Source organism: Musca autumnalis, unplaced genomic scaffold (assembly GCF_047663935.1).
Source record: "Musca autumnalis isolate F117 unplaced genomic scaffold, ASM4766393v1 scaffold_4, whole genome shotgun sequence".
In the NCBI taxonomy this organism is placed as follows: Eukaryota; Metazoa; Arthropoda; class Insecta; order Diptera; family Muscidae; genus Musca; species Musca autumnalis.
The window spans coordinates 45,845,964-45,863,756 of record NW_027411977.1 but is presented as its reverse complement, the minus strand read 5'-3'; the positions used below and the strand labels follow the sequence as shown (position 1 = coordinate 45,863,756).

The 17,793-nt window shown below is 37.1% G+C and overlaps 1 protein-coding gene across 1 annotated transcript in view; it reads left to right on the top strand.

The window, feature by feature from the left end:
• The first annotated feature begins 781 nt into the window (after positions 1 to 781).
• mthl8 (methuselah-like 8) overlaps positions 782 to 17,793 on the top strand; it is a 29,044-nt gene continuing 12,032 nt past the window's right edge. The window contains exon 1 of the mRNA XM_073987846.1: positions 782 to 2,296. Coding sequence (XP_073843947.1) covers positions 1,552 to 2,296 — 745 coding nt within the window. The 5' untranslated portion in view covers positions 782 to 1,551. The remainder of the gene's footprint in view (positions 2,297 to 17,793) is intronic.

The following is a 17,793-nucleotide window of genomic DNA, read 5'->3' as shown; positions in this document are numbered from 1 at the left end:
ATAGGTACGTGTATCAAAATTGATGCACCTACGACAACTCCTTCTATTTTTGGCCACAGTTAATATGAACTCGCGACATTGTGTGGCGCAAACAAGTGGGTGAAGAGATGAAAAGGCGCGGTATTCCAGAAAGAGAAGCAATAGACAGAAAGAGAAGCAATAGTTCGGCCTATAGGACAAATGTTCTGTAATGGGTTAGCTAAGTAAGTAAGTAAACATGAAAAAGCTTATAAATTATGCTGGAGACAGAAATAAAACTATTTTTGATGGTAAATATTCGCGTTTTCATTGTTGCCGCATAGTTATCGTTCAGCCCTCGTAAGTTGACCAACTGATATGAGTGGTGAGTCTGATATCTATCGAAAGAAGTGGCTTCCAAAAGAGGAACCAAATTCTGAAAACCCCCAAATACATAATTTGTGGGGAAGAGGATTTTGGTTGTATACGTTCTGTCCAGTATTCGATCTGTTCGGTGTTCGATCTGTCTATAGATCAAAGTTTCGATTCACACTGGCTGAGGTTATTATCTCTGTCGGCAAAGCCAACTGATACTTGTTTACTTCTTTTACTTCTTTTTGTATATTTTACCCAAAACAGTTCAGAATTTTATCTATTTTAAGCTGTTACATATCAAAAAGTTGAACAACAATATCCCATGGCAGCAACGAATAAATTGTAGGGTATAAAATAAAAAATACATCCGTACACACAAACATTTCATTTTTATGGAAAAACGATTGCCTCCGTCAAAGGCAACGATTCAAAATGATTGGGCGAAACTGACACGAGTTGTACTATTTACACTGGTTCGACTATGGACGAAACGATCCGCATAATTTAGTTGTCGGTGAAATCGAGTCGGGTGCAGTTGTTTTTTTCTTTGCGAAAAAAAGAAAAACTAATCGCGATATACACTTCGTGGTGGTGTTCGAAAGCATTGTAACTGTCTATTTAAGGAATTTAATTGTCATCAAACAATAAACCCTTCACATTGAATAAGTGAAATACACACATACCGAAAGGATAAACTAAAGAGAAAAGAATCATGTAGTTTCTACTTAGCCATCAAAAGGATTTGAACATTTGCAAACAATAGCGTCATCAGTGGGTGCGCGACAGTCTTCTTTATTCTTATTCATGTGTGGGTGAATTTGCCTGCACATCGACGTGAGTGTGTGTTTGTGTGAGAGTGAAAGGATACTTGTGTAGAAATGAGGTATTAATAATTTATTCATAAAATTGTTGATATCATCCGTTCGTTCGTTACATGCAACAGTTCAGTGATGGATATTCGATACAAGAAAATGTTAAGCGGAAAAATTTGTGGAAAATAACAAGAAAGACAATAGTGAACAAGTGAAAAAAATATCTAAAGTTAATTAAAAGAAACATACATAATTGTTTGAAATTTAAACCACATAAAAATACATAACACAACAAAATAATTTTTTCATCAATTCGTTGCGTGTTTTTTCCTCTTGACGTTTTGAATATTTTGACTATTTCGTTGAACCGTTTAAAATAAACAAATCCACACAAAACAAAAAAATAATGTTTTCTCAAAATCAACAACAAATCAATTCCAAAAATACCAAACGCAGCATGCTAATGTTCCTGCTGTTATTGATGGTGTTTGGTCCATGGTGTGTGGGTGCCCAGTATCCCTGTGCGTTTATGGATTCCGTTAATATAACCGGCAGTTATCCTCATGAGGCCAGTTTGGCTAGCAACGGCGATGAAGTGGTCTCGAACCACAGTTACATTTATAAATGGATGGTTGTGCCACCGGATTTAGTTGCCATCTATGACTTCATCATGGTAAATGGTCAACGTGTAAACACGGCCAGACATTTGAGAGCTTGTGTTTGTAGACTGAAGCCCTGCATACGTTTCTGTTGTAATCCAGGTTTTTACTATAGTCTGGAGAACAATTCGTGCCTCGTGCTGCCCACCAATGATACAACGAATATTGATCATGAAGCTATGCCGGTACGATTTAAAAATGGTTCAACACTAGCGGTGAATTCAAGTTCGCATTTTTTGGTCAACATTGGTGCACCTTGTGAAAATATGAGTCTGGTCCTAAAGGATAATAATCGAGTGAATTGGATATTGCATGAAAATGGTTCGGTTATTCATAAACAACGTTACCTTTCGAAGCATTACTGCTATACGCCATTGCCTGTGAATAAAGATAAAGATGAGGAGAACACAAGCTGGGAATGGGAACCTTTAACCTGTGTTCCCGATAGATTTCCTTTTGTATTGGGTGTACGTGAATGGACCTATGCCATATGTAAGTTTGTAGGGTTATAATTGTTTTACAACTAATGGATATAATCATAATAGAACACTCTAAAACCTATGTACATAACTTTTTGCCCTTTTTCCTCAAAAATGATTTCCTGTAACAGGAATGAATGACCCCAATTATGTTTGGAGGATATCAGTTTCAGGCCATTTGGAGTCGATTTAGTCCAAACTTTGCAAATCGTAATATTTCTTCCAGACATAGATCAAGTTCGGATATAGTCTATATCGGTCAGTTACTTCGTGTACCTTTCGCATAAATATTCAAAAATGTCAGCACAAGTGCAGTTTAGAAACTCTTCTTGGATCGTCAGAAAATTTGTCATAGCAGGTTGTGCTCGCGGCCAGAGACCTGCGCCGAGCAAATTTGGCGGCGGCTTATGTTGGAAAATGTCAGAGCGCCGCGGCTTTAATCCGTTTATGTTTAATGTTTACACAAATTGTTAAGGAGTATTATGTCTTTATGCATTTGCATGTAACATGCAAAAAGAAACGAGATAGACCATTTAAGGATATACATAAGCTTTGTTCCTATACTTGTTTAATGGTAAAAGCGGCAAACAAGTGGAACTATCAAAAAACAAACTGACAAAATACACACAAATTCAATTTTCCTATTTTAGCTTTGTTCCAGAACTAAAAAGTTTTTACTATTTTTACACATTTTACACGAGAAACCGTTCCCGTACACAAAAAAGTTGTAAAATGTTCACTTATTTTTATACAAAAATGCCGTTGAATGGTGTTCTCTCTAAAAACTTTCTACGCGACAAATTTGGGTGAGTAAAAAATAGTAACATGGTTGCCGGCGTCTGATTGGCGGATACGCCGACTTTGTCATTTATTCCACTTTTTTGACGCATTTTCTATTTTTCCGTACCCGAATTATTTCAAAAAAACTTTTGCGTGAGAAAATTTTTTTACAGTTTTCACTTTTACGAGTTTTATTATTAACAAGTAAAAAAGTATCAGTCGGCTTTGCCGACAGAGATATACCCTCAGCCTGTGTATATTGGAACAATTATTTCCCAAAAAACGTATGTATTTAGGGTGTTTAAACACAGCCGAATCTCTTGAAATCCTTCTTACCACGCACTTCCCCGGCTGCTCGGACAGTACCGAAGAAATGCGACCCATTACAGCTGTAGATAAAAACAACAGTGAAGTTGATAAGATAATAAGTCCGAGTAAAGTCACGTGGGCTATAAACAGCTTCTCTCCCTACAAATCTCCAGGACCAGATGGAATCATACAAAAAATGCTACAATGTGCAGAGGAAATAATAAATCCTTGGCTAGTATACATCTATAGTAGATGTATATCCATTAACTACGTTGCAACGAGTTGGAGACAGGTAAAGGTTGTCTTCATACCCAAAGCAGGAAAACGTAGTCACGAAAATGCTAAAGACTTCAGACCAATAAGCCTTTCATCATTTCTACTTAAGACGCTCGAAAGACTCATCGACGTGTATATTCGAGAAAAGATGGACAACTCAAACATCATATCTTCTAGCCAACATGCTTATATTAAAGGGCGCTCGACGGATACAGCCCTACACGAAGTCGTTAGGACTATAGAGAAGTCCTTAGAGCACAAACAATTTACTTTAGCTGCTTTCCTAGACATAGAAGGTGCCTTTAACAACGTCAGTACATCAGCTATAAAACAAGCACTAGATAACTTCGGCGTGGAACCACTCATCAGTAGTTGGTTTACCACCATGCTGCAAAGCAGAGTTATTAATGCCACACTGGGAAACAGTACACTGTCAAAGCACGTGAACAGAGGAACTCCACAGGGAGGAGTTATCTCGCCATTACTTTGGCTCCTTGTCATCAATGAAATTCTCAATAAACTTGACCACATGGGGATTAAGGTGGTTGCCTATGCGGACGATGTGGTAATACTCGTCTCTGGTTTGTTTCCGACCGTAATAAGTGACATTATTAGCGGAGCTCTGAGATCGCTAGATACTTGGGCCACAAGATGTGGTCTGGGAGTGAATCCAGGGAAAACTGAGATGAGATGCTATCACCACAAAGACCAAATATGCAATACCTAATCTACCAAGACTGCGAGGTCAGGAAATACCCCTATCAGATCATGCCAAGTACCTAGGAATCATCCTAGATTCAAAGCTGTCATGGAAACGTAACGTGGAACACCGTGCTCACAAAGCAACTGTTGCATATTACGCATGTCGCAAATTGTTTAGAAGCCGATGGGGCCTCAAACCTAAAATGGTGTTATGGATGTACACCAGCATATGGAGCACGTATGGAGCACTAGTATGGTGGCCAGCAGTGGACAAGAAAACAACACAGAAAAAACTATACAGCATACAAAGATCTGCGCACCGGGGCAACAGGGGCGATGCGAACGTGTCCGGTCGAAGCCCTCAATATAATGATGCACATTTTGCCAATTGATTTACACATCAAAGCAACAGCAACATGTAATGCGGTAAGACTCCGAGCTCTAGGAATGAGGAGAGACAGAGCTTACTGACATGCGTGCATGCTTCAAAAACTTCCGAAAGAAATAACAACCACTGCTGATTACTGCGTACCTACATTGGATTTTGATCAGCCTTTTGCAATCAAATTTCCAAGCAGAAGAGAATGGAGTAATGGATCACCATTGATAGCATATGACACTAAGGTACACACGGACGGCTCCAAGATGAAATGTGGAGTCGCATCCGGTGTGTTTTCTGAAGAAGCAAACATATACACATCTACAAAGCTACCTGAGTACTGTAGTGTCTTTCAAGCAGAGATACTGGCAATAAAGGAGGCCTGTACTGAACTTTTACAGCATCACACAGCAAACTCAATAGGAATCTTCGTCGACAGTCAAGCGGCGCTCCTTGCACTAAAATCCAACGCTGTCACATCAAAGCTAGTGAAAGATTGTAAAGAAGAACTTGTCAAACTAGGGCGTCTGTCAAGAGTAGTTCTCACTTGGATCCCGGGCCACAAGGGACTTGCTGGGAACGAAAAAGCAGACGAGTTAGCTGGAGCAGGATGCGCCTCAATACAACGCCAAACGAACTAAGTTCCTAATCAATCAAACGCGACGGAACCTTGCAAGACTTATTGCAGTGTTAACCGGTCACTGGGCAATTGGTAACCATGCAAAACGTTTAAATCTGCCGCACAATGACCACTGCCGTAGCTGCGGGAATGAAGAAGAGGAGGAAACTGTTGAGCACCTCCTCTGTTCCTGCCCTGCACAAATGCAACGACGATTTAAAGCTCTAAGACAACCGTTCCTTCGTGATATCACAGAGATAACAGAAGTAGGTCTGGGAGACCTTCTGCGATTCCTTAACTCATCAGGCTGGATTTAACTGCCAACATGCAACAACGAAATAGCAATCTCTGAACGAGTGGTGTGGTTTTTCAAAACGGTATCTCTTACATACTAATTGAGGCTATAAAGTATAGCCACCACGTAAACCAACCAACCAACCAGGGTGTTTAAAAAATGTTGGGAGTTTGAACCGACAACAATGGACTTGTGCCTTAAAAAAAAATTTCCATTGTAATTGAGGCAGCGAATGCAAGTTGATTCAACAAAAATCAAAGTGATTATTCGATATCAGGTCTTAAAGTGAACTTATCCGAAATTTTGTGTGGGAGGTACCGGATGGAGTGGACAAATATACTCCATATTTGAAGATATATTAAGATGTAAGTATGCACCAATTCCGCAACTCCCTTCAAGAGTTACCGTTCGCACAAATTTTCCGAACAGTTTTGAAATTTTTTGGGGGAGGTACCTGAAGGAGTGGACCGATATGGCTTATCTTCGATCTTAAACTATGTTTGGAAAAAATATTACTAAGGCCAAATGTTGGACCGAATCGGCAGATCCGTTCTAGAGTTATCTTGCGCTCCAACCACCTCACACGGTGCCATAGCGGGGTTTTTGCAACTTTCATGCTATTTTCTCAGAAAGTATGGACTTGCCCGAATACAAGTTGCTAAAACAAAAATCGTAGCGATTCGAGAGATGACCCTAAACTGAAATTTTACGAAATTTTGAGTGGGAGGTACCCGAAGTAGTGGACCGATTGAGTCCATATTGAAGCCTTATCTAAGTCTGGTACACATTTCAGGATGTGCAAAGTATGGACCAAATAGGTTACTCCCTTCAAGAGTTATCGTGCGCACAAATTTTCCGAACATTTTCGAACTTTTGTGTGGGAGGTACCAGAAGGAGTATACCGATATAGCCCATCTTCGAACTTAAACTAAGTTTGAGCAAAATATTACGAAAGCCAAAAATTGAACCGAATCGGTTCATCCGTTCGAGAGTTATCGTGCGCTCCAGCCAGCCAGACAGACGGACAGACATTGCTCAATCGACTCCAAATTGTCTGACACACATTTCGTCCAAACATACTTGGGGTCTAAAACCATTATTTCGATGAGGAACATTTTGCCCGTATGAACGCGTATGGGAACGAAGCTTTTATTTTACTGTTTTTAATTATGTTCTGTAAGCGCGCGCTTTCTATACCCTCCACCATAATATGGAGGGTATAATTAAATTTGTCATTCTGTTTGTAACACATCGAAATATTTATCGGAGACCCTATAAAGTAGGTATATTCTTGATCGATATAACCATGTCCGTCTGTTGAAATCAAGATACAGCTCGTAATTTTTAAGATAGAACTTTGTAATTTGGTATAGAAGTTTCAGTTACTCCTAGGATGCTTCCTCATTTTGATATAGCCCCCATAGAACGGTACCACCCGATTTTCGGTATTTCGAAAGTTTTAGCTTCATTCTCACACTTCCCCCAGAATTTTGTCGCGACTTCATATAGCCCCAATTTTCGCAAGGTTTTGGCGACAATAATCCACTAAAATGGTTGAAATTTGGTATTTAGTCTTCGTTGGGGGTGTAAATCGTTCCTTCTGCATTTTGTCGGTATATGTAGGTCCACACCTTCATATAGCCCCCATATAACGGTACCTTCCGACTTCGATATTTTGAAGGTTGTGGCCACAATAATCCATTGAAATGGCTGAAATTTGGTACTTAGTCTTTGTTTGGGGTACAAAACTTTCCTTATGAATTTTTTCGGTATAGGTCCACACCTTCATATAGCCCCCATAGAATGGTACCTTCGGATTTTCGGTAGTTTGAAGTTTGTGACATCAATATTTCACCGAAATTGTTGAAATTTGGTATTTGGTCTTCATTTGGGGTATATAACTTTCCATATGAAATTTGTCGGTTTAGGTCACTCCTTCATGTAGCCGCCATAGAACAATACCTCCCGATTTTCGGTATTTTGAAGGTTGTGTCCTCAGTATTCCTCCGAAATGGCTGAAATTTCGTACTTAGTCTTCGTTGGTGGTATAAAACTTTCCCCCAGAATTTTGTCGGTATGGATCCACGCCTTCATATAGCCCCCATAGAACGGTACCTCCGTATTTCCGGTATTTTGGAGGTTGTGACCACAATAATCCACCGAAACGGCTTAAATTTGGTACTTAGTTTTCGCTGGGGGTACAAAGGTTTCCACTTGAAACTTTTAGGTATAGGTCCACACCTTTATATTGCTCTTATAGAACGGTACATCCCGATTTACCCTACATTGGAGGTTGAAAACTTTGCGACTAAAATTCGTCGGTATAGGTCCACGTTTCGATATAGCCCCCATAGGACGATACCTTCCGATTTTCGTAATTCTGAGGGTTGTGACATCAATATCCCACCGAAATGACTGAACTGTTTTCATTTAGTCTTCCATGGAGTTATTAAATGTTCCAGAAGAGAATTATCAGTATAGGTCCACGCCTTCCTATATCTCCCATAGTAACGTACCTCTTGATTTTCGGTATTTTTAAGGTTTTAGACACATTATCTTTCCGAAATATCGGAAGTTTGATATTTAGTCTTCTTTGAGTCTATAAATTTTCCGCCAGACATTTGTCGGCATAGAACGGTACCTCCAGAATTTCGGTATTTTGAAATTGCTGAAATTTAATATTTAGTCTTCTTCATAAACGAAAGAAAACTAATTGTTCCATTTTACTTGAATTCAACTGGTGGTGGAGGGTATAACAATTCGGTCCAGCCGAACTTAACGCCGTTCTTACTTGTTTCATTTGTTTTTGTTTTTTCTTTGCTTCATTGTCAAAAAATCGTCAAACTTATGTCGAAAAATCAGTTTGACCATTTTGTACCAGAAGAAATTTGTTTGGTAGCCGCCTGTGATAGAAAGAAAATATTAGAAAAGAAAAGAAAGTCATTTTTGCTCTCGCGCTCCTAAATTGCTAATTGCTTCCACTTTTTGGGTTAAGGAACGTCTTGCAGGTTACAAATTTTAAGAAATGGTAAAAATGGTATCCTCAGACACTAAAAGTAACACAACTATAGAATCACTTTCAGAGTCGATTTATGCATGTCAGCACATCCATCTGATTGGCTGACATGCCGATTTTGATATACGAGCATGTTCCACGTTTTTGACGTTTCTGAAATTATCCATTGTTGGAAATATGTTTATGTGGAAATCATTTTCGACGGTTCGGTCTTTTGACAGTTTTACCATTAAAAAGTACGGGAACGAAACTTTTATTAATTGTGGGCGGCTTTAAAGTCACTATTTGTTCCATTTAGTAAAAGAAACGTAGATCCGGAGAACGCAAAAAATATGACCAGAGATAGAGCCAGATGGAAAACCCTTTGCAAAACACCCCACACTGAAAGGTAGACGGGGTGGGATTAAGTTATGTAAGTTTACAATTTTATCGGCAGCTCGGCATGGCCGACTGTGAGCCGATCGGCGCAGTTCTCTGCTCGCGGCCCCTTTTACCACGGTATATTTTTTGGGGGGTACATTTTTTTCTGAGATAATTTTCCAAAAGCTCTAAAAATCCAGTGTAACCAACTAAAGAGTCTGATGGGAACGATAACTATCGAAGGTTGGGAGACATTGGTAAAATCTTTGAGCAACGTAATATTTATTTCGGTCAACTCCTTCGGGTACCTCCCACAGAAAATTTCAAAATGTGTTGCAGTTTAGGGACATTTCTAGAATCATTTGCATATTTCACGCGGCTCATATTACAACACTATAATTTTATCCATACCATCCTAGAACTGAAAAACCCCTACTTCTACTAACTTAAATGAAGTTCTGAATTTGGCCCAATCTTGTAAATATTCTTGCAAAGTTTTATCAAATTCGATGATAGACTTTATCGGTCCCCATCCTCCGATACCTCACCCACAAAAGTTTAAACATTAGAATAAGTTGAGACCTGTTGGGGGATAAATTTTAAATTTCAATGCGAATTGCACACTACAACAGTCATGTTTTGGAAAAACAAAACAAAAAAAACACATTTCTGCCCTATTTAAGCTTAAAACCCTATAGAGCAAAACATTGAACTTGAAGCAACAGTTTAACATCATCAAGGTAAAAGGGGAATATACGTGCAAAGAGGAAAATAACCTCTAAAAACTGAAAATTGGGAGCAAAGGCCGCATAGGTTATTCCAGCCTGCTGGTGCCAATACCATACACCCATTCAAACGAAAGAGGACAATGGAAGCGACTGTATCCACGCTTACAACCTTATTGATACCTGATTGTTCCGATTGTAGCTCATCTGACAGCAGTACAGATAGTTCTTGGGAGGATGTCAATGCAACATCAACGAACAAAAGGACACATAACCCAACAGGCATTGTAAGACGCTTTGTTATAATATCAAAATAATAAAATATGTTATAATATTCCAAAAAGCTGCAACGTTGTGCCATCAGCTTTCCGCTAAGGGTATTGAAATCAATCATAAAGCTTTCTACAAGGATGCTGATCGGGTGAAGGAGTACTTGGTAAGCACGCTTTATTTGAAGAAGTGAATAAGCGTGTACTTTGACGGAAAACTAGAGATATAAGACCGTGGTCCTCAGGAATGAATCTAAATTAAGTTGGTTAAGTTGGTGGCGCTCAAATTGAAAGTTGGATAAGCTCAACTGTTCGAAAAGAAAGGTCACCCCATACCCAAATTCAACATCATGTACTGGATCGCTTTCTTCGTGTTGCCATGGAAGATGAAAATTGAAAAAATAATTTGTGACACTCGATCTCGATTTGTGAGTCGATCTATGCATGTCCGTCGGTTCCTCTATTGTAATCATAAACAAACTGAGATAGTACCCTAAAACTTTTCGCTACATTTTCCGACTGAATTAGCTATAATTTGGCATTTGACCACTGGGGACCCTAAATGTCAAATTATAGCTAATTCGGTCAGAAAATGTATCTAAAAACACAAAAAAAAACTGAAATCAAGCGAAAGGTCAGCGATACAATCTGTCTTCGAACTTGAACTGCCTATATAGCGTTCTAGCTCAATTTTTGCGGCCCTAGATTTATTACAATCGTCGGGCATGCTAGATCGACTTGGAATTTTATCCTGATCAAGAAAATATATTATTGAACACAAAAAACATTTTTCATGATTTTTTTACAAGAAATCTACCAAAAGAAATTTTTTTTAATGATTTTATTTTTATCTAAACTTTCACACCTACAGTTACCTTCGGAAAGTTTTTGTTGAAAAATATTGCACAGTGTTCTGACAAATGGCCGCATACGATACTCGTTTTTACTAAAGCAGTTTGCGGTACCCACTGTAGCTCGAAAATTAATAAACCGGCCAGCATATGTTTTTGTGGGATCATGTAGAACCTAATAATCTTGTCCTTAAGCGAAACGGAATAAAAAATAGCCATTAAAAAATGGTGAAATGTAAAAATCAAAATTTCGATTTTAACTAAAAAATTGATAGGTTTTTCGCCATAAATACGTCAAAAATTTCTTTTAAAAAGTGTCTCGCTTAAGTACAAGCTTTATACGTGTATAATAAACCCACAAGAATATATGAAGATAGAATCCCCCTTTTTCAAGCTATTTCAAAAATGCCATTTCGAAAAAACCGCATTTGAAACTTCGATATTACATACAAATCACAACAAATTTCTCCTTTCTAACGCTTACAACTCAATGTAAAATATTAGTATCCAATTAACTAATTTTAAATGGAAAGTGCTTACCGGAGGTGCCGGAGGGAATTTCAAATAAATCGCGATTTAAGTTCACATTTTTAGGGGTTCTCTAGGTTTTCACGATTTTGCTTGAAAACCGCCAGACATATGTAAATGGGCCGAAGGAAAATGTTATAGCTGTGAAAATTCTCCACAAGTTTAACCCTTATGACATTTTCATAGGTTTTACCGTTTTTGAGATATAGAAGTTCGAATTGAGACAATGCACTGACTGTATCGCCTCCTTATAAAACAATGTCATTACTGCAATTTCCCAAATTAAACTTATATATCTGGAAAATGGTACAACCTAGGAACAATTAATCATCCAATCTTGTAGAGAATTTTCACAGCTTCAACATTTTCCCATTTTGATCCAAGCAAAATCTTGAAGACTTAAGATAAAAACCTAAACATTTGAACTGAACCTCTATATCTCAAAATGGTAAAACCTACGAAAAAACCTAAAGGTCAGTCTTGTAGAGAATTTTCTCAGCTACAACATTTTCTTTGGACTCATTTCGATACGACTTGCGGTTTCCAAACAAAATCTTGAAAACCTAAACAACCCCTAAAATTTGGAATTTTTATCGCGATTTATTTAAAAATCCCTTTTTTCTGTTTTTTATATTTTTTTAATCTATGAACATTGCTGTTTCAGAATCCGTTAAATCTTCCCATGTGTAAGTGGTTTTCATCAAATGTTAGTTAAGGCGCACTGAGCATGATATCGTTTTATAAGGAGGCGATACAGTCAGTGCGTTGTCTCAATTTGAACTTCTATATCTCAAAAACGGTAAAACCTACGAAAATATCATAAAGGTCAGTCTTGTGGAGAATTTTCACAGCTACAACATTTTCTTCAGGCCCATTTACATAGGACTCGCGGTTTCCAAGCAAAATCGTGAAAACCTAAAGAGCCCCTAAAAATTCGAACTTAAATCGCGATTTATTTGAAATTCCCTCCGGCGATTTTATTTTTTTTGTTTCTTGATATTTCTCACCGTGCTAGCCAAGCAATCGTTGTATCTTGATACATTAAACTATACTGAGGTCGTTGTGTAGCACATTCAGCCTGTTAATTATACGACGTCGATATTCACCGTAGATGCAGATTGGCCCGTAGATCTATCGAAGAATTTTTCTCTGAAACATACTAAGCACTGCCTTATCAGTTTGCGCAAGTACAGAGGCTTTGGAACCATACATTAGCTCGGGTAGTATCAGTGTTTTGTAAAGTGTTACTTTTGTTTGACGAGGCTTTGTTTTTAAACTACTTACTTAAGCCAAACTATACAATACAATACAATACAAACAATTCTACTTCTTATTTCACTACTGATGTTGCTTGTTGTGTTTACGGCTGTGCCGAGGTAGACGAACTCTTTTACTACCTCAAAATTATATGTTAGAGAGGCCGGTTTTTTTTTTTTCGTGTAGGAATCAACTTCAATAGCCAACTTCATAAAGGTATCATTCACATCTTTTACTGATAATCCCATGATATCAGCATAAGCAAGTAACATGTGGCCATTTCTTTTGACGTTTGCATCTCGTATAACCTTTTCCAGGAGGATGTTGAAGAGAGCACACGAAAGGCGTCTCCTTGTCTAAAACCTCGTTTGTTATAAAACTGTTCGGAGAGTTTTTTTTTTATTTTAACTGATGACCGGTATCAGTTAATGTCATTTTATAGAGGCGAATCAGCTTTGCGATGATACCAAATTAAGACATGGCTTGGAATACCTTTGAACGTAAGGGGGCTGTCGAAGGCTGATTTATAATCGACAAAAATATGGCAGGTTTCAATCTGTATCCCTTGGGAGTTCTTCAGGATTTGCCACAGTATCTTGTCAACGGTGCACTTGCTAGGTCTATAGCCGCATTGGTAAGGTCCAATTATTTCGTTCACCATAGGCTTTAGTCGTTCGCACAATATCCCTGACATCCCTATACAATTATATAGTGTTTTATTATTTTTCAGGTTAATAACATTTTCAATTTAATGGTTTCCACATTTTCCTTTCCATTAAAATCCGAAAAAATCATTGACACTTCATAAAAAATTTAATTTAAACTTTAATGTGATTTATCTGAGAAGTTGGTTTACCATGTACGAAAACGCACGAATGTTGGCATCATTAAACGATTAAATAAGGCACGAGTAAAATGTAGAACCAAAAATATTAAATAAAATCATGTGCTTGCAGACAGATTCTTGTCAAATATTCCATTGATCGATTTATGCCCATCGAACGAACTTGAAAAACCGAACAATGATCTCCAATGTAGAAAACAAAGAAACAAATTTAAGTAGCTGTTGTGAAGTTGATGTGAATGAATTATTTTTTTTTTATAAATAAACAAATGTATTGAATTGCACGGGCAAGAACAAACATCAAGAAAGAAAAATAATTTTGTTTTTTTTTTCCTCTTAACATCAATGAAAGATTTATTTGAATATTTGTGTCGAAATCATATGACGTAGAAATCATTCGTGCTTTTTTCTACATATCAATTGTATGTTTTTCTAATAAAAACAAAATTACTTTAACTAATGATATTCAGACCTTTAATACACGTAGCTATTAGATATTTATAGACAAGAATTGCTAGAAATCGGACGTAATGATTGTTTTTAAATGGGGAAAAGTAACGAAGTGATTCTGATTCTATGATTTGTAAATTTATAAAGGTTAAGTAATACTTAATAAGTATATATTTTAAGGTATGGTAAAAACCAAAAATGTTTTACAATCGATGAATCCGAGTTGCACCCTTTCAGAATTTGCGAACATGTTAACATATTCTATATAGTATGATTGAAATTCTTTAAAATGAAGTGTTTTAGGAGGGATCCCATAATTTCGACGATTAAAATTAATTTACATGGAAGCTGTGTTGGCATCAATGTAGAAAGTGGGAAAAATGGGTTGAAACCAAACATTTTTTTATGTTCCCTTCCAATTTCTGGCTCAATATTATATTTTATAGCCCTATGCCCAAAGAAAGACTCAAAGAATAATCCATGGGCAACATGATCCTAGCGTATGATTTTTAGACATAGATTTTACGGAAATGGTGGCAGAAAAAGTCAAAATATTAATATTTGGCTTAAAAAACTGACGTTTTTGTCACAAAACGAGCCAACAAAATATGACAAATAAAATCGATCGATGAATTTCTAGATTCTGATGTCCTTTCTAGATTTTTATAGAATCATCTAATGGCTAAGATTTTATTTAATTTTATGTAGAGGCTCTTCAAGATAGACATTTGTGAGAAGACCAGTAGGTCTTCTGACAGAAGACTTGTAGAACTTGACAGAATACGTTAAATGCCCAATTGTAATTCGAATATCATAGAACTTTACTTTTGCTTGCAAAAAAATTAAAGCATCAATTGGACCATAAAATATTCTCATCATGCATTTTGTAATCGAAATAGAGATGAAAAGATTTGAAATCAGAGGATAGTAGATATCCTGTGAATCGCCCTCTAACTTAATAAAGTATACCGTTTACTTAATTGTTTTCTTATATTTTCCTTTAAAAATGAATAATGATTTTTTTTAAAAAAATTTGGTGTACCGAATTTAATGTTATATTTCTATAACGTAGAAGAGAAATTGCCCGGAGTCGGAGTTGAGTTATTTTTTTCGATTTCATTTCGTCCAGAATTTTGCCTATACTTTCAAACGTATATAGTCCGGTTCAAGGGTAATTTTGACTGTCAGACAGTGTATCATACAATGTTTATAATTTCCATAAATTTGTTTTCATATTTTTCTACGCATTGCAATGTATTGTCCAGCTTCTGTAGATATTTTTAATTTAATTTTTAGAGGTTTGTACGGAATCTGGGGTAGGATAATTTGGATTTATTCCGGAAAATAAAAATAACTTTAGTAAATATTTAAACGTCTCCGAAAAGATATGGAATGTTGTTAGCAATTTATGCATAAATTTTCTCATAAAACCAAATAAGACATATGAGAATAAAAACCGCTAAACCGCTATATATATGAGAATAAAAACCGTTAATTTTGTGAACGCGAACAGATTTGAAACCGGATTTTTTTCCTTTACATCTATACCAAAAATCGTCAATGCGCTCGCAAATTGTTTTTATTTGTTTCAAAAGGAATTGCAAAAGAAATTTGGGTTTTGCCATATATTTAATTAACAGTTTGAAATTTCGCCATATCAAATCGTTAAGAAACAGTTTACATTTTCTCATTAATATTTCATTAGATTGACACTGTCCAGTAGGAACAATTAGAGTTGATTATACTCTACACCACAATGTGAAGAACATATGTGTTTTCACATAAATGCATGTTAATATTTTAGATGTACATTAAGGTTTTACTTTGATGTCGACAAACAAACAAAAAAAACAAGTAAGAAGTCGTTAAGATCGGCCGGGCCGAACTTTTAATACCCTGCACCATAAAATAGTCTTAAATAAAATGGAATAATTAGGGTCCTTTCACATTTTTAGTTGGAACAACATTTCGACTATGGATAGACTCCTACTGCCTCCCACTATTGCTTAAATTACACTGTGAACACAAATGTTTTGGCAGAGATAATTCTTTTTGGTGTGTGTATATTAAAAACCCCGAAGGACAGATGCGCCGTGAGTCGACCTTCAGCGTTATGGCGTGATGAAGTTTTTGCAAGAGCCCTGTAAGCCATCATGAATTAGCATTATATCTTCGTTTGTTGTTTTTGGCCCACAGGGTCTCTAACAAAAATTTCATCACGCCATAGCGCGGAAGTTCGACTCACGGCGGATCTGTCCTTCGGGGTTCATAATATACTCACCAAAACCTTTCTTCCCCAAGAGGAATTTTAAGTGCCCCAGACTTTCACCTCCATTTTGTTTCACAATGTTATCTAATCTAAAAAAATGTGTTCAGCTAGGTGAAAGGTACCACCTACGGGGCTATATCAAAGAGTCAACCTATCTTTAAATTTTTTGGCGGAAAAGTTTTATAGCTGCAGGGAACTTCAAGAGTCAAATTGAGGGTAGTTTCATCAAAACAATGTAGACCCTCAAAAATGGACCCATGTTGACGAATTTTAGTGAAGAAATTTCGTGACCACTGAAAATTCCCGAAAATCGGGAGGTACAGTTATATGGGGGGATATACCAAAACATGGACCTATATTGACGATTATTTTTGAATAGACAAAATTGTAGCTAAAATTCTCAAAATACCGATCATTACAGGTAGTTCGGTTAAAAATTGCAGCTAAAATTCTCAAAATACCGAAAATCGGGAGATACCGTTATATGGGGGCTATACCAAAACATGGACCTATGTTGACGATGTTTCGTTGGAGATGTTTGATGACCACTGAGAACTTCAAATGTCAAATTACAGCTCTTTCGGTTAAAAACTGTAGCTAAAATTCTCAAAATACCGAAAATCGGGAGGTACCGTTATATGGGGGCTATACCAAAACATGGACCTATGTTTACGATGTTTGGTGGAGATGTTTCATGACCACTGAGAACCTCAAATGGCAAATTACAGCTAGTTCGGTTAAAAATTGTAGCTAAAATTCTCAAAATACCGAAAATCTGGAGGTATCGATATATGGGGGCTATACCAAAACATGGACCTATGTTGACGATGTTTGGTGGAGATGTTTCATGACCAATGAGAACCTCAAATGTCAAATTACAGCTAGTTTAGTTAAAAATTGTAACTAAAATGCTCAAAATACCGAAAATCGGGAGGTACGGTCATAAGGGGGCCATACCAAAACATGGACCTATGTTTACGATGTTTGGTGGAGATGTTTCATGACCACTTAGAATATCAAATGTCAAATTGCAGATAGTTCGGTTACAAATTGTGGCTAAAATTCTAAAAATACCGAAAATCGGGAGGTACCGTTATATGGGGGCTATACCAAAACATGGACCTATGTTGACGATGTTTGTTGGAGATATTGCATGACCACTGAGAACCTCAAATGGCAAATTACAGCTAGTTCGGTTAAAAATTGTAGCTAAAAATCTCAAAATACCGAAAATCGGGAGGTACCGATATATGGGGGCTATACCAAAACATGGACCTATGTTGACGATGTTTCGTGACCACTGAGAACCTCAAATGTCAAATTACAGCTAGTGCGGTTAAAAATTGTAGCTAAAATTCTAAAAATACCGAAAATCGGGAGGTACCGGTATATGGGAACTATACCAAAACATGGACCTATGCCCATATCCTTTGGGGTATAAGTTTGTTGATCACTAGGAACCCTAAGTGGCAAATTATAGCTAATTCGGTCTGCAAATGTGGCGAAGAACGTCAAAATACCTCAAATCCGGAGGTACCGTTATATGGGGGCTATACCAAGGAGTGGACCGATATAGCCCAT